The following is a 20,316-nucleotide window of genomic DNA, read 5'->3' as shown; positions in this document are numbered from 1 at the left end:
TGTGTGTGTGTATGTATGTGTGTGCATGTGTGTCCCAGAGCCCTGCAGCCCCAGCACCTCATTCTCTACTTCTCTCCACCTTCACAGTGGAGCAAGGGGTGGGAGCGGTGCCTGTTCCCCTGGGCAGGACGGACCAGCACGGAACAAACCCGTTCAAGGTGGAGGGCCTGGAGGGCTCAGGCTTTGGAATGTCACAGCCCACCCGCCACCCCAGTCCCAGAGGCCCACTCCCCTAAGAGGCGGACCTGAGTGACCCAACCCTGAAAGCCCACTCACCACACCTTGTCAGAGCCACCGGCTTTTATTTTAGGGACCAGGAGTCTCCAAGGAGGGAGGGCTCAGGTATTTGCAGGGACGTGCCCGCAGGTGGGTACCCGTGCCTGGGCCATCTGTGTGGCACTGGCAGGGCAGGGCCTGGGCTCAGAAGAAGCCGAGCTGCTTCTTCTCCTCCTGCTGCCTCCACTTGGCCATGCTGTAGAACTCCTCCTTGGACTTCCCAAAGATATCTTGGAAATCAGAGCCTGAGAGATAGGCCTGGGGCAGGGTGGGGGCAGAAGAGTGGGTGCAGAAGCAGGGTGTCAGCTGAGCCCATAACCCTGTCCCACCCACCCAGAGGTGCCGTCCTCTCCCACGTCTCTCTGCCCATCACCGCATGTGGAACACTCATCTCCCAGGGCAGCCGCCCGTGGCCCACCACCTGTGGGTCATGCCCTGGGTGCCTGCAGCTCAGCTTTCCCTGCACGAGAGTGGGGACTGGGAGCGGCAGGGGTTCTGAGCACCCACCTCCTTGTGGGCCGGGTCCACGCCCTCCGGCAGGTCCTCAGCAGCCTGGTGCATCAGCTGTTCCCGGGGCAGGCCCCCGCTGCCCAGGGATCGGGGGCTGCTCTGGTAGCTGCTGCTGCTGGCGCTGCTGACGGTGCTCCGGCTGCCAGGGCCCGCGCGGGGGCCCAGCTCCAGCTCGCTCTCGGAGCTGTCCTCGCAGCTCTTGAGGGCCCGCAGGGCCAACGGGCCTGCCCTGTCACTGCCTGGCCATCTGGACAGCCGGAAGTTGACGATCTCCTGCCAGGAGAGGGGCCTCAGGCTCAGGAAGCTGGGGGATAGGCTCCCTTAGGAGGCCGCACTGAGCCCCCTGGTCCTCTTGCCCCCAACACCACTCCTGCCCCTTCTGGTGCCTGGCTCCTTCCCTGCTCATTCTGGCCTCTGGGCCATGCCAGCCCAGACCCACGAGTGCATGTGTGTGTGTGTGTGTGTGTGTGTGTGTGTGTGTGTGTGAGTGTGTGAGTGTTAGTTGCTCAGCTGGGTCCAACTCTGTGACCCCATGGACTGTAGCCCACCAGGCTCCTCTGTCCGTGGGGATTCTCCAGGCAAGAATACTGGAGTGGGTTGCCATGCCCTCCTCCAGGGCATCTTCCCAACCCAGGGATCAAACCCAGGTCTCCTGCATTGCAGGCGGATTCTTCACTATCTGAGCCAGCAGGGAAGTGGGGGTCCTAATACTTACGGCTGTTATCTCAGAGATGGTAGAAACTGCTCCCGGGTCACCCTCCACCACCTCCTCATAGGACTGGGTGTTCTAGGGGCAAGAATCAGGATGGGGGCTCAATGGAGGGGCAATAAAGGGATCAGGTTCCGTCCACAGACCGGAGGTCCCTGGGCAGGGTGATGGCTCCCCCTCAGTATACCAGGGTGGCCCCCTCCCCGTGGATTAGGGTGGAGATGGGGTCGTTCAGGCATCACTCACACTCCATTTGTAGGGGTCCCAGGTGCAGAACCATCCGGTGAAGGTGGGAGGCTCGTGGCCCTGCTTGACCAATACGATGGGTGTGGCCAGGCTCCTCCCTGCTGGGTGGGTCTTCAGGTACTCCTGGCCCCAGGCCACAGCCTCCTGCTTCCACTCGCTGGCAGCTGCCCCCAACCACAGGAAGATCTGGGCCACAGAGGGGGCCTGGCCTTGGGTGGGGGGAGCTGACCTCTTCCCTCCCAGCCCTGTCCATCAGGTGGTCTCAGCCCACCCCCCCCCACACACATCCCAGCCAACCAGACCCACCCAGCAGGTGGGCCACACACCCGGAAACATGCCAGGAGGTTCGCAGGTGTGCACATGTGCAGTCAATCCACACGCATTTACTGAGTACCCATGCTGTGCCAGGCACTGTCTTGGGACGAGGGACTCAACCATGGACAAGACATAGACAAAATCCCTGCCCTTGCAGAGCTTTCATTTTGCTGGGGGAGGCCCCAAAATAAGTAAAATATGTAGAATATCGGATGGAGAAAAATAAGGCAGGGAAAGAAGAGTGGTGGTAGTGTGGTGAAGTGGTAGATACTGTCACTTTCGTCAGGGAAAGCCTTACTGAAAAGATGACATTTGAGTCAAGATCTGAGGGAGGTGGGGGGCGGTGGGGGGAATGCTCTGAGCAGAGGAACAAGCAGCGCAAAGGCCCTGAGCGTGCTGGCATGTTCAAGGAGTAGCCAGGAGGACGTGGTGGCCGGAGCAGAGTGAGTGAGACGGGGAATCAGGGCTGCTGGTCACAGGGCTTTGCTTGTGCTCTGAGTGGGATGGGAGCCCAAAGGCCTCCCTGCCACACTGAGTCCCAGACACACACATACACACACGGCCACAGCTACACAGACACAGCTGTCCATCACCACTCGGCCAGAGGGCAAATCACAGCCACACACAATCACCCACACACAGACACAGCTGCACGTAAGCACAGTCATACTGGATCGCACAGCCTGGAAAATATTAGCCTGAAACACCACTGCATCCGGCCACACTGAAACGTGATCACACAGTCGCATGGATACATTCACTCAGGCACCCACACCCTCAGCCAGTTGTACTGTCTCTCTTGCACAGCATCATTGCTCCTGGCTGGTCTGGCCACTTACAGCCAGTTCCTCAACCACACAGCCATTACACACAGCTGCGTAAACACAGACAAATGCACGCACGCCGACAAATGACAAGGAAAACACAACCATACAGAAATCTATGGGATGCAGCCAAAGCAGTCCTGGGAGGGAAATTCATGGTGATACAGGCCATCCTCAAGAAAACTAGAAAAATCTCGAATAAACAACCTAACTTGTCACCTACAAGGATTAGAAAAAGAACAAAATCTAAAGTCAGCACCAGCAAGGAAATAGTAAAGATCAGAGAGGAAATAAATAAAACAGAGATCAAATGCAGGTACTTGGAGACCCTACACACACATATACACACACAAGCAATCACTTTATGGTCACTACACACACATACACACACACACACACAGTCCCTTTATGGCTACTACACACACATACACATAGACAATCACTTTATGGTCACTACACACACATACACACACACACATAATCCCTTTATGGCTACTACACACACATACATATACACATAGACAATCACTTTATGTTCACTACACACATACACACACACAATCACTTTATGGCTACTACACACACACACATACACACACGCAGTCACTTTATGGCCATTACACACACACACACGCACACACGCACGCACACACACAATCACTTTATGGCCACTACACACACACACACATACGCACACACACAATCACTTTATGGACACTACACACATACATATACACACACACAATCCCTTTATGGCCACTACACACACACACACACACACACACACACACACACAATCACTTTATGGACACTACACACAAACATATACACACACAATCACTTTATGGCAACTACACACACATACATATACACATAGACAATCACTTTATGGCCACTACACACACATGCGTACACACACACGCAGTCACTTTATGGCCACTATACACACATACATATACACATATACACAAACATAATCACTTTATGGCCACTACACACATACATACACACTGTCACTTTATGGCTAGTACATACACATGCATATACACATAGACAATCACTTTATGGCCACTAACACACACATACGTATACACACACGCAGTCAGTTTATGGCTACTACACACACATACGTATACATGCACGCAGTCACTTTATGGACGCCCACTCAGCACTGACGTGTCAGCCACAGGCACTGGGTTGCCTGGACTTACGCAGTCAGAAGGCACACAGTTACCTTACACCCAGCTCCACAATTGGTTACAACCACACGTGAGTCCTAGACACACAGCCACAGTCTCCCACGGGCTCCCTGGGACAGAGTCCTCCCTGGCGTCTCATCCACAGCCACAGGATCACGGGCACTCAGGGTCTCAGGGTCACAGGTAGTCACCCGCAGCCTTATATGAGTCGCATGGCTAGAAACAGGAAGCCACACACACTCTCACCCAGTTAGACAGGTGCAGACGCATCCCATTCACACCCCTCCCGGGCGCCCAGGTGACCGCACCTCCTGCCAGGCGTCCAGCAGCATGACGTCATACTTGTCCAGGTCCTCCTGGCTGAAGAACACTACTTCTGTGAGGACCAGGGGGCCCGTCTGGCAGGAGCACTCAAACAGTCGTGGCTGAAAGTCGGACACATCCTCGGGGGGCCTGGCCAGCATGGCACAAGGCCGTGAGGGGCGCAGAGAGCCCTGGGCCTCTGGCCAGCCGGGGCCAAGCCAGCCCTCCGCACAGCACCCCTCCATCACCCCTCTGGGGCTGGGACACAACGCCTCCTGGGGCCGGAGGCACTGGCCCTCCTCTGAGCTCCCCCATCCCAGGGTCCACTCCCCAAACTCCTGCCCTTCTCCAGGCCTCCGTGTGTCAGTGGAGAAAGCTAGGTGATCTGATTACCCACAGGCAGCCGAAGCACAAGCTGCCCCGTGAACTTCCCGGGGAAGGAGCGCCGGGAAGGAGGGGGCAGCGGGCTGAGTGCGGAGGGCGGCCGGGCACGGAGGGCCCAGGGGAAGTCCTGGGAGGGAGAAGCCGCTGGCCCCACCCCACGCTGGGAGCCCAGGAGCTGCGCCTCAGGCTGAAGGTGGGAGGAGTAGGAAGAGGGAACCCAGACTCAGAAAAGGGACCGCAGAATGTAGGCGCTCAGGAGAGGCGTGGGGGGAACAGCCAGGTCCCACAGACACAGAGAGACCGGCTCTCTGCTTCCAGAGCCCTGAGAGACCTCACTCTGCCCTTCCTTATCCACTGACACAGCACACGCACACTATTCTTGCACACCGCACACACGCTGTTTCCCCATGTGTCCCATTACCCTGGGGACACCACCTGTGGGGAGTGCGGGGTTGGGGGACGGGGCTTTGCCTTCAGGCCCTCCGCGGATGGGATGGTCCAGGACGGGACCGGGCAGGGAGCGCATTTCTCCAGCAGAGGGCGCCACTGCAACGCGCTCCCCAGCATCTTTCCGCTGCAAGTCAGTGGGGTGTGCGCCTGGGCTCTCTCTAGTTCCCTGTGTGACCCTTAACTAATCATCCACCCTCTTGGGCCTCAGTTTCCTCCTCTGGGTCAGGAGCGCACCCTCCCCCCAGCCTTGTCACCTCTTGTTGCTGGGGTAGGGCGCCCGGCCCCCCAGAGCCTCCCAGAAGTCGGGAGGCTCCTGACCCTCCAGCACTATTTCCATGTCTTCCCTGGAGATGATGGTGACCACGGCCCGCGCCATCTCACGCTGGTCACCGCTGCAGCCCTGGAAGGCAGAAAGCCGGGTCAGGCCCTGCAGCGGGAGAGGGCGTCACCTCCAGCCCCTCACGCCCCGCTAACGGGGGCCTGGGAGCGGGAGTCACGGGAGGCCTGGGCTCGTGGCCAAGCACACGTGAACAAGGGTCTCTCTGCCTCCCTGCACCCCACCCCCGGCTTCTGTCTCCTCAGGCGATCAAGGTCACAGGGACCTTCTCCAGGTCAGAGCACACGATGGAGACTTCAGACGTGCAGATCACTCATGTTTTACGCTGAAGATCAGAGAAAACCCTGACAGCTGAACGAGGCCTCCTCCTTTTCCCAAGACACTTGGGGAGGGACGTGGTCCCTGAACGAGGCCGGAAGGAGGGGAGGTGGCCCCGGCCTGGCCTGGCTCTGACCTGTGGACGCCCTTGTCCACCTGTCACGTTATAACTTCCCCCAGGTTCCAGAAAGGACAGGTGGCTCTCCACCGCCTCCCTCCTGGCCTATCCGAGGCTGGGCTTGAGGTCAACCTCCACTGGCCTGGTGCCCCTGCCCCAGGCGTGGGTTACCTTTCCAAACCAGAGGTGGCAGAGGTTGGCTGTCACCAGCAGGAAGATGTCGTTGGAGTTGAGGGCTGAGGCGCGGGCTGGCACCTCCAGGGTCCGGGCGTTATAACTGTTGGTGCCTTGGATGTGGAAGAGGCTCACGGCGGGTGCTGGCTGCCTCTTCCTGCTGTGCCCGTGGCGCCCCTACGAGAGGACTGGGCCTCAGGCTGAGGCAGGGGCTCCTGGGCTGCTGCCCTTTCCCAGTGGGGGCTGCACTGCCTTGGAACCCAGGGCCCCATCTCTTAAAGCTACCTCTGTTTTCTGGACCCTGTGAGTGTGCAATGGGAAGATCCCCTCAATCTGGAATAGAGGACCAGGCCCTTTCTAAATGGATCCCTCACCCTATCTCGGAGGGGTCAGAGCAAGGATCCCCCAGGCCTTAAAGGTGGAAGGTGGGGAGCAGCTGGGTCTGTGTGTGACCCCAGACAAGGCCCCGGCTCCCCTCCTGTTCGGCTTCTTCACTGCGCCCCGTTCTGTGGTTGGCCCTGGGGATGGGGGAGGAAATGGGGCAGGCAGGGGTCACCCTTGGAGCGCTTGGGCCTCAGACAAACACCAGGACGCTGAGGGGTGGTAGGCTGGCCGCCGGCCTGCGGCGAAGGTGCTCAGCCCATGCATGGAAGGGCCATGGGCACCCAGAGGAGCGGGGGGGCTGTGGCGGGGGCAGCGAGGTGAGTCCTACCTGGAAGATCACGAGCCGGCCCTGGAAGATGGCGAGGAAGTGGGGGGGCTCGCTGCCCATGGTCACGTGCTCCTGCACCAGGGCGCCACGGTACCACAGGTCCAGCTCCTCAGCGTTGCCCCTCAGGGCCCTGATCTCGTGTGCCGTGGCCTGGAGGCCCTGTGGGCGGGAGCGGTGAGGGCCTGGCGCAGGTCCCAGGCCCCGTCCCCGGCTCCTCGGCTTCGGGCTTGAGGGTGCCCGCCACCCGGCTCGGGGCGGCGCACCTGCCACAGGTACAGGACGTGCTGGCCAAGGCCCATCCTCTGGTAGGCATACAGGACGAGGTAGCAGCTGTCTGCACGCAGCTGTCCGTGATGCTTGCGGTCCACGGGCTGCCTGCGTGAGTCCTGGACGCACCACATCTGGGGAGCAGCGGACCAACGGGCACGGCTGCGGCCTCCGCCTAAACCAGCCCACCCACCTGTCCAGCCGGGACGCTCTCCGCAGCCAGAGGCAGGCCTCACCTGTGCAGGCAAGGGGCTCCCCCTGAGGTGGGCACCCAGCCCTTGCTCTGTACCCCCCCACCATGGGCCCCCGGGGCCCACATCTGCACCAGGCAGCTCGCAGCCAGGACTCAGAGCTGGTGTGGAGCGCCTGCGACAAACAAGCAGGGAGGACTCCAGAGGCTGCCCCGGCCGCCTCGGGCCACCCCAGCCTGACGCCGCCAGCCACAGCCGGGCGGGGGCCGGACAGGGCCTGCAGTGCAGCTTGTGGCTCAGGCAAGGGAGCAGAAGCTGGGCAGAAGCAAGGCCCAGGGGTTCTTGGAAAATTTTCCTTTTCTCAAGTGTCATTTAGAAAAGCAAAGCCTGTTCGAAGACTGAAAGGGAAACAGTCCGTCACGCTTGGTGTGATTTCTTTTTCCTGTGGGGCAGCCAAGCCAGGGAGACCCCGGTCGGATCCTGATCACCCACAGGGGCAGGGAGTCCACTCTGAGATTCAGTTTTTCCCACCTGTAAAGTGGGGGTAACAGTGCTCACTTTGATGTAGTAAGAAACAACACCGGGGTATCCTGAGGCCTGTCTGCAGTCTCTGGAAAAGACCAGAGCAGCTAGCATCCTGCTTCTTGCAGAAGAGGCTGACTCCCATCCCATGCCTCTAGGAGCCGCACTCACCTGGCAGCCAGGCCTCCTGGCGTGGGCCCTCTGCCTGGCTGCCTGTCCCCTGACTACTGGGGTGGGTGGGTCCCCCTCCCTGCCTTGGTACTTGGGGTCTGGGCTACAGACCCCTCCTTCCTTCCTTACCCTGATCTCCATTTTCCTGTTTCTCCTTTTCTCTCTCTCCTGGCTGCCCGTCTCTCCCTGGGTACCCTACCTCTCCCTGACTCCCTTTCTCCTCTCCTGGGCCTTCACCCCTCCCGTTCTGCCCTATCCCCCCTCCCTCCAGCTTCTGTCTTCTTCCTCTGTGATCTCTCCTCTGTCTTCTCCCCCCTCTCCCTTAGTCTCTCCCTGTCCTCCAACCTGTCATCCTTTCTTCCTGCTCCCCGTCCTCCTATTCTCAGCCTCTTCCCCGCTCACTGCCACTGTCCGTCCATATCAGGGCAAAAGTTGGAGGGAACCTGGGAGAAACAGTATTTTCTCTGACCTTGGCCTACCTTGAGAACGAGCACCCCCTCAAACAGGCCCAGCTGTCCTGTTCCCATCATCTCACAGCACCCCTACACCAGCCCGGGGGCCAGGTGGGACCACAGATTTAGCCCCATTTTACAGATTAAAAAAAAAGAGAGTCTTCTAAAAAACTGAGTCCTGAAGAAATTAAGGGCCCTGACCAGGGGTGACCCAGTAAGTCAAGAGGCAACCCTGCCCTGCACAGAGCCTGGAAGTAGCCCCCAAACCCTGCATGTCCCAGGACATCTGTCTGAGCCCAGACAGGGGGCTGACAGGGTGTGACTGTGTTGAAGGCTGGATGTGTGCAGGTGCGATCATGTGTGATGGAGAGTTTGTACGGCTGCATGTTTGCAACTGTGTACCTAGCCGTGAATAAGTGCAATGACAAAGGTGTATGTGTCTATAATATAACAGGTATGGTTGTGTCAAACATACGACAAAGGGCACAATTAAATGTCCAGATGTTACTGTGCTGAGTGCCATGAGTGTTACCCAGCAAGCGGCCACTGTTGTGTGTGACGGTACTGTCACACACAGTATGAGCCGGCTCGGGGCGGTGTGTCTATATGTACACATGCCCCCGAGGGTCCCTGATTGTGTGCAGACGTGCACCAGGGCATACCTGCAGCACGTTAGCAGCCACATGGTTCACCTGAAGACATCTCACCCAGCCAACCAGTGCCCCTCACCTGCACGCTCCCAGAAGCGTCGTCCACCATCCTGAGCTGGGCGGCTAGCTCAGGCTGGCTGTGCAGCTTGCCTACGTCTAGCTTCCCCTGCAGCAGTTTACCTGAGGGTGGGACAGAAGGTGTCTTGCCCCGCCCATCACGCAAAAAGCCCCCTCCAGCCACACCCCCACTCTTCTCTGGGATAGTCTGGGCCCCGCCCCGCCCATTGCAGCTCGGAGCTCCGCCCCGCTCCCTGGCCACGCCCTCTCACCCATCCCACTAAGGTTCTTGCTGCGCTGAGGCCCAGACCACGATCGGAAGAGCTGCTTGAACCTGGCCGACTCAGCACCGTCGTCCATCACCTCCACGCTGGTGTAGCTCGGGTAGCCCTTGGCCTGGATGAAGCTCTGGGGCGGGAGTTGTGTCAGGCGTGTGGCCCAGGGCCCACTGCACCACTCTACTCCGCGGGACCTGCGGGGCCAGCTCCGCACTGGACAGCATTAATTAGCTGAGCTCGCGACCCGCATAAGGAGCTGGCTCCGACACTACCGACTTCTCCGAGGTCCCCGAGGACACGCAGGTTCCCCTTACTCTGGGCCTCCGGAAGGGTAGGCTATGACCGCCCCTCAGACCCCAGGCAGCATCCTGCCTCCTCTCCTGGAAAAGGAAGGCTGGCCCAGTGCAGGAGAATCCTCAGGCCTCAAGGTAGGTCCCCCACGCCCTCCTTTTATACATGGCTTCTTGGATGCTCTCTGGTCTTTCCCTGCCGGGGCCTCCAGGGAACCACAAGCCTGTGGTACCCCAGAGAGGGGCCGTGTGTTCCCCTGCGGTCCTTGGTCAGAGTGTGTCTCCTCCCTCAGACAGGGCAGTGGGTCTCCAGGCTTGGACCCCAGGACGGGGTTATATTCTCCTCCATCAGACAGGGCTCCAAGGGCAGGAGGTATCCCCCTCCTGGCCCCAGGGCAGGACTACCCCTCCCTTTAGACCCCAGGACATGGATGTCTCCCATCCTCAGACCCCAGGGCGGCACAATGACCCTCTGAGACAGGGGCCCCAGCCTCACCAGAGCCCTCTTGAAGGCAGCCCCTCTATCCTGGAGGCTGGCCAGGCGTCCCTGCCACACGTAGATCTTGAAGCCACCCTGATCCAGGATGTAGCAGTTCTGGGATCAGAAGTGGGGCTGGTCAGTACGTGGTCCGGACTGGGCTGCAGTTATTGAGTGGGTGGGGACGGCTGGGACCAAGCCTGCCTCACCTCCTTCTGAAGTAGATCTTGGGCCAATGGGCAGGTTGACAACTCTTGGACCACCAGATCCTTGCTCTTCTGGCAGACTCTAGGGGACAGGCATGCAGATGTGGGCAGCGCAGCCCCGTCCTGGCCAGGCTCCACTCCAGCTGCCACTGCCCCTCTTGCCTCCAGAGGCAGAAGGCTTGGGGGGTGGGTGCCTGAGTTGAGGTCTTCACCGCAGCCTTGCTGTGAAGCCTCAGGTAGTGCCCTGGCCTTTTCAGAGCCTCAGTCGTCTTGTCTATACAATGGGTTTCTCAGAAAGGCAGCCATACAGGAGTACAGGCTGAGTCTAAGGTGCCTCATGGCCTGCTCCAGACAGCCAAGAGCCTTTCCTAGAAGGCTTCCTAGAGGCAGCATGTTACTGCAGTAACGATGGACACACCCACCTGGGCTATTCCACCCACCCTGCCCACTCCCAAGGTCTGCTCACTGGTAGAGGTGGACATTGGCCTTTTGCAGCTGATTCATCCTCTTGCTGGGCATCGCGTCAGGCAAGTTGCCCACTCTGCGGCCCAGCACAACTTCCATGATCTCCATGAGGTCAGTGGCTTCAGCCTCATCATCCACCACACTGACCTGTGCACGACCACCACGCTCCCTGTCCCGGAGGCTGTGGGTCAGGAACAGGCCCTGCGGGACCAGAGCTGGAAGTCAGGGCCTCCCCAGCATGCCCCCTTCACCTCTCAGACATTCCAGCCCAGACCCTTCCTGTCACTGCTCAGCTCCCAGAGGTAGGGGGCCTGGGGAGGTACCCCGAGTGCGGAATTTGGACTCAGCTTGTAGGTGCTTCTCCGCTTCTTGGGCAGAGAGCCATGCCCACCTCTTGGGGTGGCTGGAGGGTGGGCCCACGGAAGACCACCCCCCCCCGCAAGCCTTGCAGCCCTTCGTTCCCGGGGCGGACACTGACCCGCGCCTTCCTGGCCGCGCTGGCCTTGGGCCCATTCCACTGGATCAGTATCCTCCCCAGGTCCAGCAGGAAGACGTCACTCTTGTTGAAGCTGTGCCAGGAGAGCTCCACCTGCGGGGGCCAGGGTCAGGGAGGAGATGGGGGTCGTGCTGCCTGGACCCCGGGAAGGGCCCGCAGCCAGCCCCAGCCCATGTGGGCATAGCTCCGGCGTATCACTTGTGTGCAGCCAGCTGTGTGTATGAGTGTGGTGTGGTGTGTGTGGTGTATGTGTGAGCTGTGTGTAGGCACGCATCGGTGTAAGCACGTGAGGCCTCGAGGGTCACTGTGTGGGTGTGGCTGGGTGCGTCTCTGGGTATCTGTGACTACAGGTTATGCGTCCGTCCTTTCGCAGGGTGTCCGTGACTGACTCTGACGCTTCTCAGCGCGTGTCCACAGCAGTGCATGTGTACGTGGACACGTGGATACAAGTGGGGCTCACGCATCCGTTTCTCCATGTGTGTAGCTGTGTGTGCTCCTGGGTGACAGTGCACGTGTGCCTGTGTAGGAGACAGTGTGTGATCTGTGGCTGAAGGCAATTATCACCCCAACAGAGACACTTGTGAGAGTAAACGCCGGGGCCCTGGAGAACTATGGCAGGCTAACAGGCAAAACCTGGGGCTGCCTGGTGGCCCTGCCTGACCCAGATGTACGGTCACTGACTCCATTGGTGACACGGCATGGGCCTGGGCGGGACTGTCTGTGAGTCCCAGAACTGTGTAGACGGTAATGTGCACAATTCGGGGGCACCGTTCATATTGCAGTTGTCAGATTCCTGACTGTTTATTACACTAGATGGCAGCAGACCATCTTGTTCTCACAAGACCAGTATGTTCCATCAATATCCTGACGGAAGTAAGGAGCACTCAGGTCTAATTTGCACAAGGCTCTCAATGGGCCAAGCAGCTCTGGGGCAGCAGTGGGAGAGGCTGTGTGTGCCTATGGGTGACAGTGACGATGTGTATGAGAGTGTGGGGCCGTGCACTCCCCAGATCATGCTGTCTCTCATGGTGCTGCTTACCCGGGCCACCCAGGTGCATCATCTCATCCGCCTCACTGTCCTAGGTCTTAATGTGCTCCGGGACAGACGAGGAGACCAAGGGTCAGAGGAGACACGGCAGAGGTGGGGCGGGAAGCTGGGCTCTGCCTTCTCTCTACTCATCAGGATGGGCCATGGGGGAATGCTGACCGCCCACGGTCCCCTCACTGCCCCCACCACCCTCCACACCTCCCGACACTCCGGGACATGCAGTCCAGCTGAGTCCAAGGTCAGGCGGCATCCCTCGTAGCTCTCACCTCGGTGGCAGACACGTGCTTCCCCCCTCGGATGCGCAGCAGTCTCTGGATGTTGTACACGTTGGTCTCCACGTGCTTGAGGGCAGAGGCCAGGCCTCCCTTCCTGTAGCTGAGGAGAGCACAGGGTCCCACATGAGACCACAGGCTGCCACAAGTGGCAGTGAGTGCAGACATGAACATGGGCATGCACACGTGGGGACACACATGTGCCTGTTTAACATGCATGTGCAAGCAGATATGAACACGTGTGTGCAAGCATATGGGGGCAGGACTGTGCATGTGCTTATCCATGTGTAGATATGTGGACACACACACGTGTGTATCCATGTATGCATGTGGGGTATGTGTATCTATATCTGTGTGAGTATAGATGTGTATGCATGGAATTCACATAACTGTATGTGTGTGTAGGGGGACATGAACACTGATTGATGTGTGCCCACCGGTAGGTGGACATATATGGGCTGGCATGTTGTCTGCACGTGCATGTATACATGCGTGCATGCATTTATGTACATACTATTTACATGTATTTGGTTCAACAGAATGATCGAATACTGGCAGTTTCCTATGGTTCAATGCATTTGGTAATTAAATACATATTTGAAGCAATTTACAACAAAAGACATATTTATACTGGGCACGGTAACACAAAAGCAAACTCAAAACTGGGGTCCACTCCTGGGTATACACCCAAGAGAAATGAAAAACAAATGTCCACACAAAGATTTATATACAATAATGGATGATGAGTAAACTTATTGCAGTAATCACTTCATGATACATGCAAGTAAAACCATTACGCTGTACACTTTAAACTGATACAGTACTGTATATCTCAATAAAAACGGGGGCAAAAACTAGCCCAAATCTGTATACCAATGTTCATCACAGTATTACCCTTAACAGCTAAAAGGTAGAAACAAGCCAAATATCCATTAAGTGATGAAAACAAATAAAATGTGGTATAGGCACTCATGGCATTGTCTAATTCTATTTAAGTAAAATGTCCAGAAGAGATAAATCTAAACAGAAGGAAGGGAGTATGGGAGGAGGTGGGGAGTGATGCTAAAGGGTAGGGGGATTCTTGGGGGGGGTGACGAAAATGTTCTAAAATTGTGGTGATGGATCGCACAAGTCTGTGGATATACTATAAACACTGAATTGTGTATTTTATATGGGTAGGTTGTACGGCATGATTTCAATATAAAAATAAAAACAAAACAACAACCCAACACACCCCGCACACCGTCATGAGGAAGCCAGTTGCCCCAGCGGCCAGCCCCCCCACAGCTTCCGGCCCTCTCAGCCCCCTGCGTCTCACTCACATGATTCCCGAGCGGAAGTAGCTCCGAAAACAGGCGGACTCGTGGCCTTGCACCTCGCGGTGCTGCACGGTGGCGCCCCCCAGCGCCTCCTTCAGGTGCTGCATGAAGGAGCCCTGCGCGCCCTGCGCCCCCACTCCCGCCGTCTTGCCGACCCAGTAGTGCAGGTCTTTGGGCACCCCCGGCGTGGCGTTCAGGCTCTGGGGGACCTAGGGCCCAAGCGTGAGTGTGTGTGTGTGGTAGGGGGGCTGAGGTCCCAGGGTGGGTGGGGTGCGCTGGAGCCCAAGGTGGAGGAGGTAGCAAGGGCTTTGGGGAGACTGGTGCTCCCACAGGTAAGAGGGAGAATGAGGAGGGAAGGGTAAACAGGCCTCAACGGCAGCAGCCTCCTTGCGGGATTCGATTCTTGGGCTCCCAGCCTGCCTCTTCTCAGGGTGGAGCTTAATCTGCATCATCAAAGCCCCCAGTGGGCTGTGACCCTCCCCCTGCCCAGTCCCCCCAGAAGGCTCCTCAAGCGCTCACGTGCAGAACGACATAGCAGTGCTTCTCGAAGAAGTTCCCGTAAGCCATCTCGGGGACCGGCACCATCTGCAGGTTCTGGGAGAGGAGGGTGCCTCGTAAGGGCTCAGGAGAGCCCCTCCCCGCAACCATGACCCTCTGGGCTGGGAGAAGCTTAGTCTCAGAGACCCGAACACTCTCTCTGTCGCCAGTTCTTCTGTCTGGTCGTGCCGCTCACCTCAATGATCCATATGTGGAGGTCCCTGTGACTCTCAATGTCCGGGAGGCCCCTCCTGGTGTCCATCCTAGATCCGGGGGGAGTGAGAGAGGAAACACGAGACGGAGTCCTCAGGCCCGGGTCGCGGCCCCCCGCCACCCCGGTCCTCTGGGCTCCAAGCAGGAGCTCTCCCCACCCACAGCTCTCCAAAGCCCCTTCATCATGGCCCGTGCCTCTCATGAGGAGGGCTGCGTAAACACAAGTCCCGGAAAACGAGGACAGGTACTGCAGATGTCAGCACAGAGGCTTTGCACACAGGGACCTAGCTTGTGGTCTGTGTTTGCGCTCTTGAAAAAAGGCTGAGCTTGGTGGACGATGATAGGCTTTGAGTCTGTGGACCACCTCTGCCAACAGAGAGAGTTCAAAACAGACAGATGTAGGATCTGCAGCCAGAGACAAGCACTGTGGATGGTGCTAGGCTTGCAGAGGGCGAGGGCCCTGCTTAGTAACAACAGGTGCTGCAGGGAGGGACAGGCTCTGCCAACAGGGACACGGCTCGTGAAGTAAGACAGAATCCTGCAGGCAAGACAGGCTCTGCTCACAAGGCAAATAAGCTAAGGTCTTTCAGACAGCTGGAAGGTGGCCGTGCAGAGAGTCACAGCACCTGCAGAGAAAAGGCTCTGTGTACAAGCACAGGCTCTGCAAACAGGGACAGCTTCCTGAGACCCAAGAAAGGGATGGAACAGGCACAGGTTCTCCTGACAAAGATGAGTTCTGTCGACAGACACCACCTTTGAAAAGATGACCTGTGTGAAGAGACACAGACTGTACCTGCGGAAATTCAGAGAGGCTGGGCGAACAAGCAAAGGCTGTGAATGCTGAGAAAGGCTCTATGAACAGTCCTGGGTTCTGCTGGTATGGAGGAGCTTTTCCGAAATGGGAAAGGCTTTGCAAATCTTTGTGGATGGGGACGGACTCTTAAGACAGGGACTTTTTGCAGAAAGGTCAGACTCTGCAGGTATGAACAGGCACACAAATAGGCAAGGCTCTGCAAGCAGGCATAGAGTTACCAGTCAGAGATGTGCTTCTCAGACAGAGGCAACTCTGAAACAGGCCAAAGCTCTCTAGGCATGGTCAGGCTCAGCATGCAGGGACAGCTGCGGGAAACAGCCTCAAATCCTGCACACAGGGAGATGGAAACAGGCTGGGCAAGCAGTCATGAGCTCTGCTGAGAGACTTAGGTTCTGTGAAAAGACACAGGCTCTGTAGACAAGGCCCTTAGAGACAGAGTCTTGGCAGACAGGGAGAGGTCTTGTAAGCCCACACAGGCTCTGCAAACAGACAGCCTCTGTTAACAGTGATGTCTTTAGAAAGGGCAGGATATGCTGAAAGGAGCCAGCTGGGAAATCAGCTCTGTGGTCCAGCACAGATTCTCCAGACGTGGGCAAGATATTGAAACAGGGCTGGGTTCTGTAGAGAGCCCAGGTTCTGCAAACAGGGACAGGCTTTAGAAAAGGATGAGTTCTAGAAACAGATAAAGACTCTGTCAATAGGAACAGGTCCTGTTAAAAAGTACACATGCAATTATTAGGAATAGACCGTGCAGACTGACATGGGTTCTGCCAACAGGGATGAGCTCTACAGAAAGACAGAGGCGCTCACAGACACAGCGACTCCTGGTGGTGAGAACTCTTTGTAGACGTAGAGCCTGCAGACAGAGTTTCTATCCAGGCAAGTTCAGATAGACCCTGCAAATAGGCAAAGGCCCGGAAAACCGCCCCAGACGGTACAAACAGGGCTCAGGTTCTGCAGACAGAACCTGGCTCTGAAAGAGGAAAAGACTCTGTGAGCAGGGACACAGTCTAGAGACAGAGATACTTCCTGCCGAGGAAACAGGTTCTGCTGACTCTGACAGGTGCTGAAAACAGACAAATCTTTGAAAACAAGGATAGTGTCTTTAGGCAGAAAGAGATGTCCCAGCCAAGGACATGAGACCAGCTCTGTAGACAGGGAGAAGTTTGCATGCAGGGCAGCTTTTGCAATTAAAAAAAAAAAAAAAGTATCTTATCCATGAGGAAAGAGGGACAGACTGTTTAAAAAGACTCAGCTTCTGAAAAAAGACAGATTCTCCAAACAGGCTTAGGACAGAAAGAGGCTTGGCAGGGAAGATGAAGATTCTGCAAACCCAGGACAGACTCTGAACATACAGCCTGACTCTGAAGAAGGTGACAGACACTGCAGCAAGTAATAGGCTTAGCCAACACGAGCAGCTTGGGTAAATCAGGCCCAAACACTCTCACGTTGTTGATACACAGCTGAATGCTTAATACACACAGACTGCAAACAGCTATTGGCTCTCCAAACAGCAAGTTTGTTGTGCTCCATGGTTCCAAGTGTGCTCAGGCGAGAGGAGTGGAATGAGAAGGATCTGGGGAAGAAGGGAGCTCTGGATTTTGTTGCGTGACAGCAGGTGACTCCCAATGACCCCAGGCTTCCCTGCACCCCTTCTTCAGAATGCCCGGTCTGAGATTTGGTCATTGCTTCACTGGTGGAAGTTCTTTTGACCTCTGAATCCCACCAGCTGCAACTTTTCCTTCTTGCCGCTGCTTTGCCTCATAGATCCAGAAGTCCCTTCTTTCTGAATTTCTCCCTTCTCGTGGCCCTGGTGTGGTGTTCACGCCTCTCCCTTCCCCTTCCTGCTCCACTCCAGCGTGTTGTATCGCAGGAGGAACAGCCTTGACTCTGCATGACCAGGGGAAAAGAAGCGGCAGGGGCGATACAGAGTTACAGAATCAGAGGCACAGTGTGATGGGGGCCACGGAGAGCGGCCCACATTCCTGAGGTCTTTATCCGGGCCGGGCCCAGGCCCTGGTGAGCTCACACCGGGAAACCACCAACCCTCTCAAAGAGGGCCAGGGTGGCCATGGATGTGTGTGGGGTGGGGAGGGGTCGGGGAGGGAGCCGCCCGGGGAAGGGGGGTGGGGGGGAGGGGGAAGGGGGTTCCTGCGGGGCTAGAGCTGCCTCTTCAACCCGAGCCGGAGTCCCCGAGTGCTCATGGCCTGGTTTCCCTCACTGGAGCACAGGATTCCGGGGCCAGGGGCTTCTCTTCTTGTTTACTGCCGGCTCCCACTGCCTGACACACCCTGAAGGTCCATCAGCCCATGACTGCGGAGGGGAAAGTGGATGGAGTCACCGTGCGCTCTGACTGCACCCAGAACTGCTGCGGCCGTGCCATGAGTGACGGGCAGACATGGTGACCGTGTGATGGTGGTCTCAAGCAAAGGGAAGCAGGCAGTGAGGTCAAGTGACAGGCATAGTGGCATTCGGCTGGTGACGGGCAGAAGCAGTGACTACCGACAGCGACCAGGGCACAGGCGGGCAATGATGAGAGGCACAGACCAGGAGCTGTAACTGGGAAGCGGTGACAGAGGGACAGGACGCCTGGCTGGCTCAGCAGAGGGGCCACCATGGCTCCCTGTGGGCAGGGAAGTCAGACCATGGCCAGAAAGTTGGGACTGGGCTGCTTTCACTGGGTGGGGACTGCATCACTCCCAAAGGGCTCGCAGGGTGCCCCGATATCCAATGCTAGCCTGGGGAGTCACACTCTCAGGCTCCCGGGGCCTGAGGCCTCATCCCGTGTCACCTGTCTTCCACGTGGGTGCTGGGGGGTGGAGAAGGGGTGCTCAAAGGGTGGGAGCCCTCTCCCCCTAGCACCCTCTTCTCCTTCCCCAGGCGTGCCCCTTCTGACTCACAGGCTCTAGCACCCAAGCATGTCTCCTCTTCCCCTTCCATCACCCACCCTGAGTGGGGACACACACCCCCCCCCCACGTGGTGTCCTCTCCTGCTGGAAGCCCCTTTCTCGTCCCTGGGGGCTCACTCTGTCCCCGCATGGCCCGCTTCCTCTCTCAGATGCCCAGTTCCTCCTCTGACTTGCTCTTCTCTCCTGGTGCCCCCTCGTTCCCTGGGTGCCCCCACCGTCCCCCACGCACCCTCTCTCCCCCGCGCCCCCTTCTCTCTTGACTCCCCCGCCCCTCTGTGCATGCTTCTTTCTCCAGACGCCCCTACCTGTCCCCTGGTGCCCCCCTCCCACCCCTTTCCTCCCCCAATGAACCCTCTCTCCCCTAGCCTCTTTTCCTCTGCCCTGGGTTCTCCTCCCGTTCAGCTGCCCCCTTCTCTCCCCGGGGCCCCCTCCCTCCCCGGGGTCCCCCACCCCGTCTTTACCCGAGCCTCCTCCCTCCTCTGGTGTCCCTTTTCTCCCCGGGGTGTGTAACTTCCTCCTCCTGAGGTACCTGTGAAGGGGCGGACTCCGAGGTCACTTTGCCTGACTTCCAGGAAGCGAGGAGGGGCGCTGCCTGCTGGAGTGGGAGGAGCGGGGAGGGCCCGGGGCCCCCAGGGTATGGGCTCTGGGAGACAGACACCCCCATCCCGTAGAAAATCTGCCACTTTCTGCTGCCCCCCCCAGCCCTGATCCCGCTCCACCCAGAGCTGCTCTGGGTGTGGCCTCCCTGCCCCCCCAGTATTCTCACCTGCTGGCCGGCTCCGCAGCCTCCCCAGCTTTGCCAGGCCCCTGGGCAACCCTGGGCCCAGTGACCCCACGTGGTACGCTCCTGATTCGGAGCAGCCCTCCCACCCTGGCCGTGGGAGTCTCCTCCCCGCCCAGCCCACCTGCTGGAAACGGCTCCTGCCTTCAGCCTGCCTATGGGCAGTGCTGGGCTTGGCATGGGGCCGGGCTCAGCCCATCGCCACTGTAACTCAACCCCTGTCCCCGCCTGGCCCAGCAGAACATACTTCAGTGCTTGGCGGGCGCGGGCATTCACCCTGAGTCAATCAGTTAGTCAGTCAACAAGTATTGACCCAGCTCTCTGAGAGGAGCCAGCCCTGTCCCCAGGGCCACGGCTGGACTGGTAGCCAGAGAAAGCTGGGGATGGAGGCCTGGGCTGTGCTGAGATGTGGGCTGTGGAAGCCACCGTGACTTCCCTTCTGACAGCCCCTGATCCCTGACCTCCAGTAGGCCAGGCCACCCCAGGAAACTTTAGGAGGAAGCAGGACCAAGGCTATTTATTGCGGGGTGGGTTGGCAGTCTGGCTCTGTGAGACCCAGGCCACCTCAGAAGTGGGGGGGAGGGGGCACCTCCGCTGTCCTCCACAGCCTAAGTTGGGCTCACTGCCCAGCACAGCCCTCCCCAGGGAGCCCTGATACCCATCGTGGGAGAGGCCAGTCCAGCCCTTGCCAGGAAAGATGCCTCTCCCACATCTCCGCTGCCCCTTCCTTCCCTTTCTGATTGTGGGATGGGGGAGGAGCTGGAGACAGAGCCTTCCAGAAACTCCAGGGTCACCACGGCCTCTGCCCCAGCCACAGCGCAGCTGGTGTGGATGCCCCTTCCAATGCAGAAACACTGCTGAAAGCTGCCACTGACCCCAAGACCCTTTCTCCATATTCAGGGCTCATTGCTACTGCCCCCTGTCACAGGCCGGGGCCACTCCAGGAAATCTAGGTCCAACTGTGCCTGGGAGGACGTGCTGCCAGTGCGTGACTGTTCAACAGATAGAGTTACTGGGTCCCTGTG

General features: G+C 58.1%; 1 protein-coding gene across 1 annotated transcript; it reads right to left on the bottom strand.

Moving 5' to 3' along the window:
- Positions 1-300: 300 nt before the first annotated feature.
- Positions 301-19,296, bottom strand: VILL (villin like). Its single transcript, XM_061129098.1, has 20 exons — positions 19,277-19,296; positions 14,771-14,837; positions 14,557-14,631; positions 14,041-14,246; positions 12,713-12,821; positions 11,381-11,491; positions 10,904-11,103; positions 10,441-10,519; positions 10,250-10,348; positions 9,458-9,593; positions 9,208-9,308; positions 7,139-7,276; positions 6,876-7,034; positions 6,161-6,340; positions 5,471-5,616; positions 4,388-4,532; positions 1,742-1,927; positions 1,502-1,573; positions 784-1,059; positions 301-534 (listed from the first exon to the last, which is right to left on the bottom strand). The coding sequence occupies exons 2-20, from the start codon at positions 14,834-14,836 to the stop codon at positions 421-423; spliced, it is 2,598 nt and encodes an 865-aa protein (XP_060985081.1). The 5' UTR covers position 14,837; positions 19,277-19,296; the 3' UTR covers positions 301-420.
- Positions 19,297-20,316: the final 1,020 nt, after the last annotated feature.

Source organism: Dama dama, chromosome 24, assembly GCF_033118175.1.
Source record: "Dama dama isolate Ldn47 chromosome 24, ASM3311817v1, whole genome shotgun sequence".
Lineage (NCBI taxonomy): Eukaryota > Metazoa > Chordata > Mammalia > Artiodactyla > Cervidae > Dama > Dama dama.
The sequence above is the reverse complement of the archived record's forward strand: the minus strand, read 5'-3'. Positions and strand labels throughout refer to the sequence as shown.

Excerpts from the sequence above, each read along its gene's own strand:
- VILL (XM_061129098.1), bottom strand. The coding sequence starts at position 14,836 with ATGGACACCAGGAGGGGCCTCCCGGACATTGAGAGTCACAGGGACCTC. Across the intron at positions 5,617-6,160 it reads GCCACCTCTGGTTTGGAAAG|GGCTGCAGCGGTGACCAGCG; the intron begins GTAACCCACGCC and ends TCTGCCTTCCAG. Across the intron at positions 535-783 it reads TGGACCCGGCCCACAAGGAG|GCCTATCTCTCAGGCTCTGA; the intron begins GTGGGTGCTCAG and ends ACCCTGCCCCAG.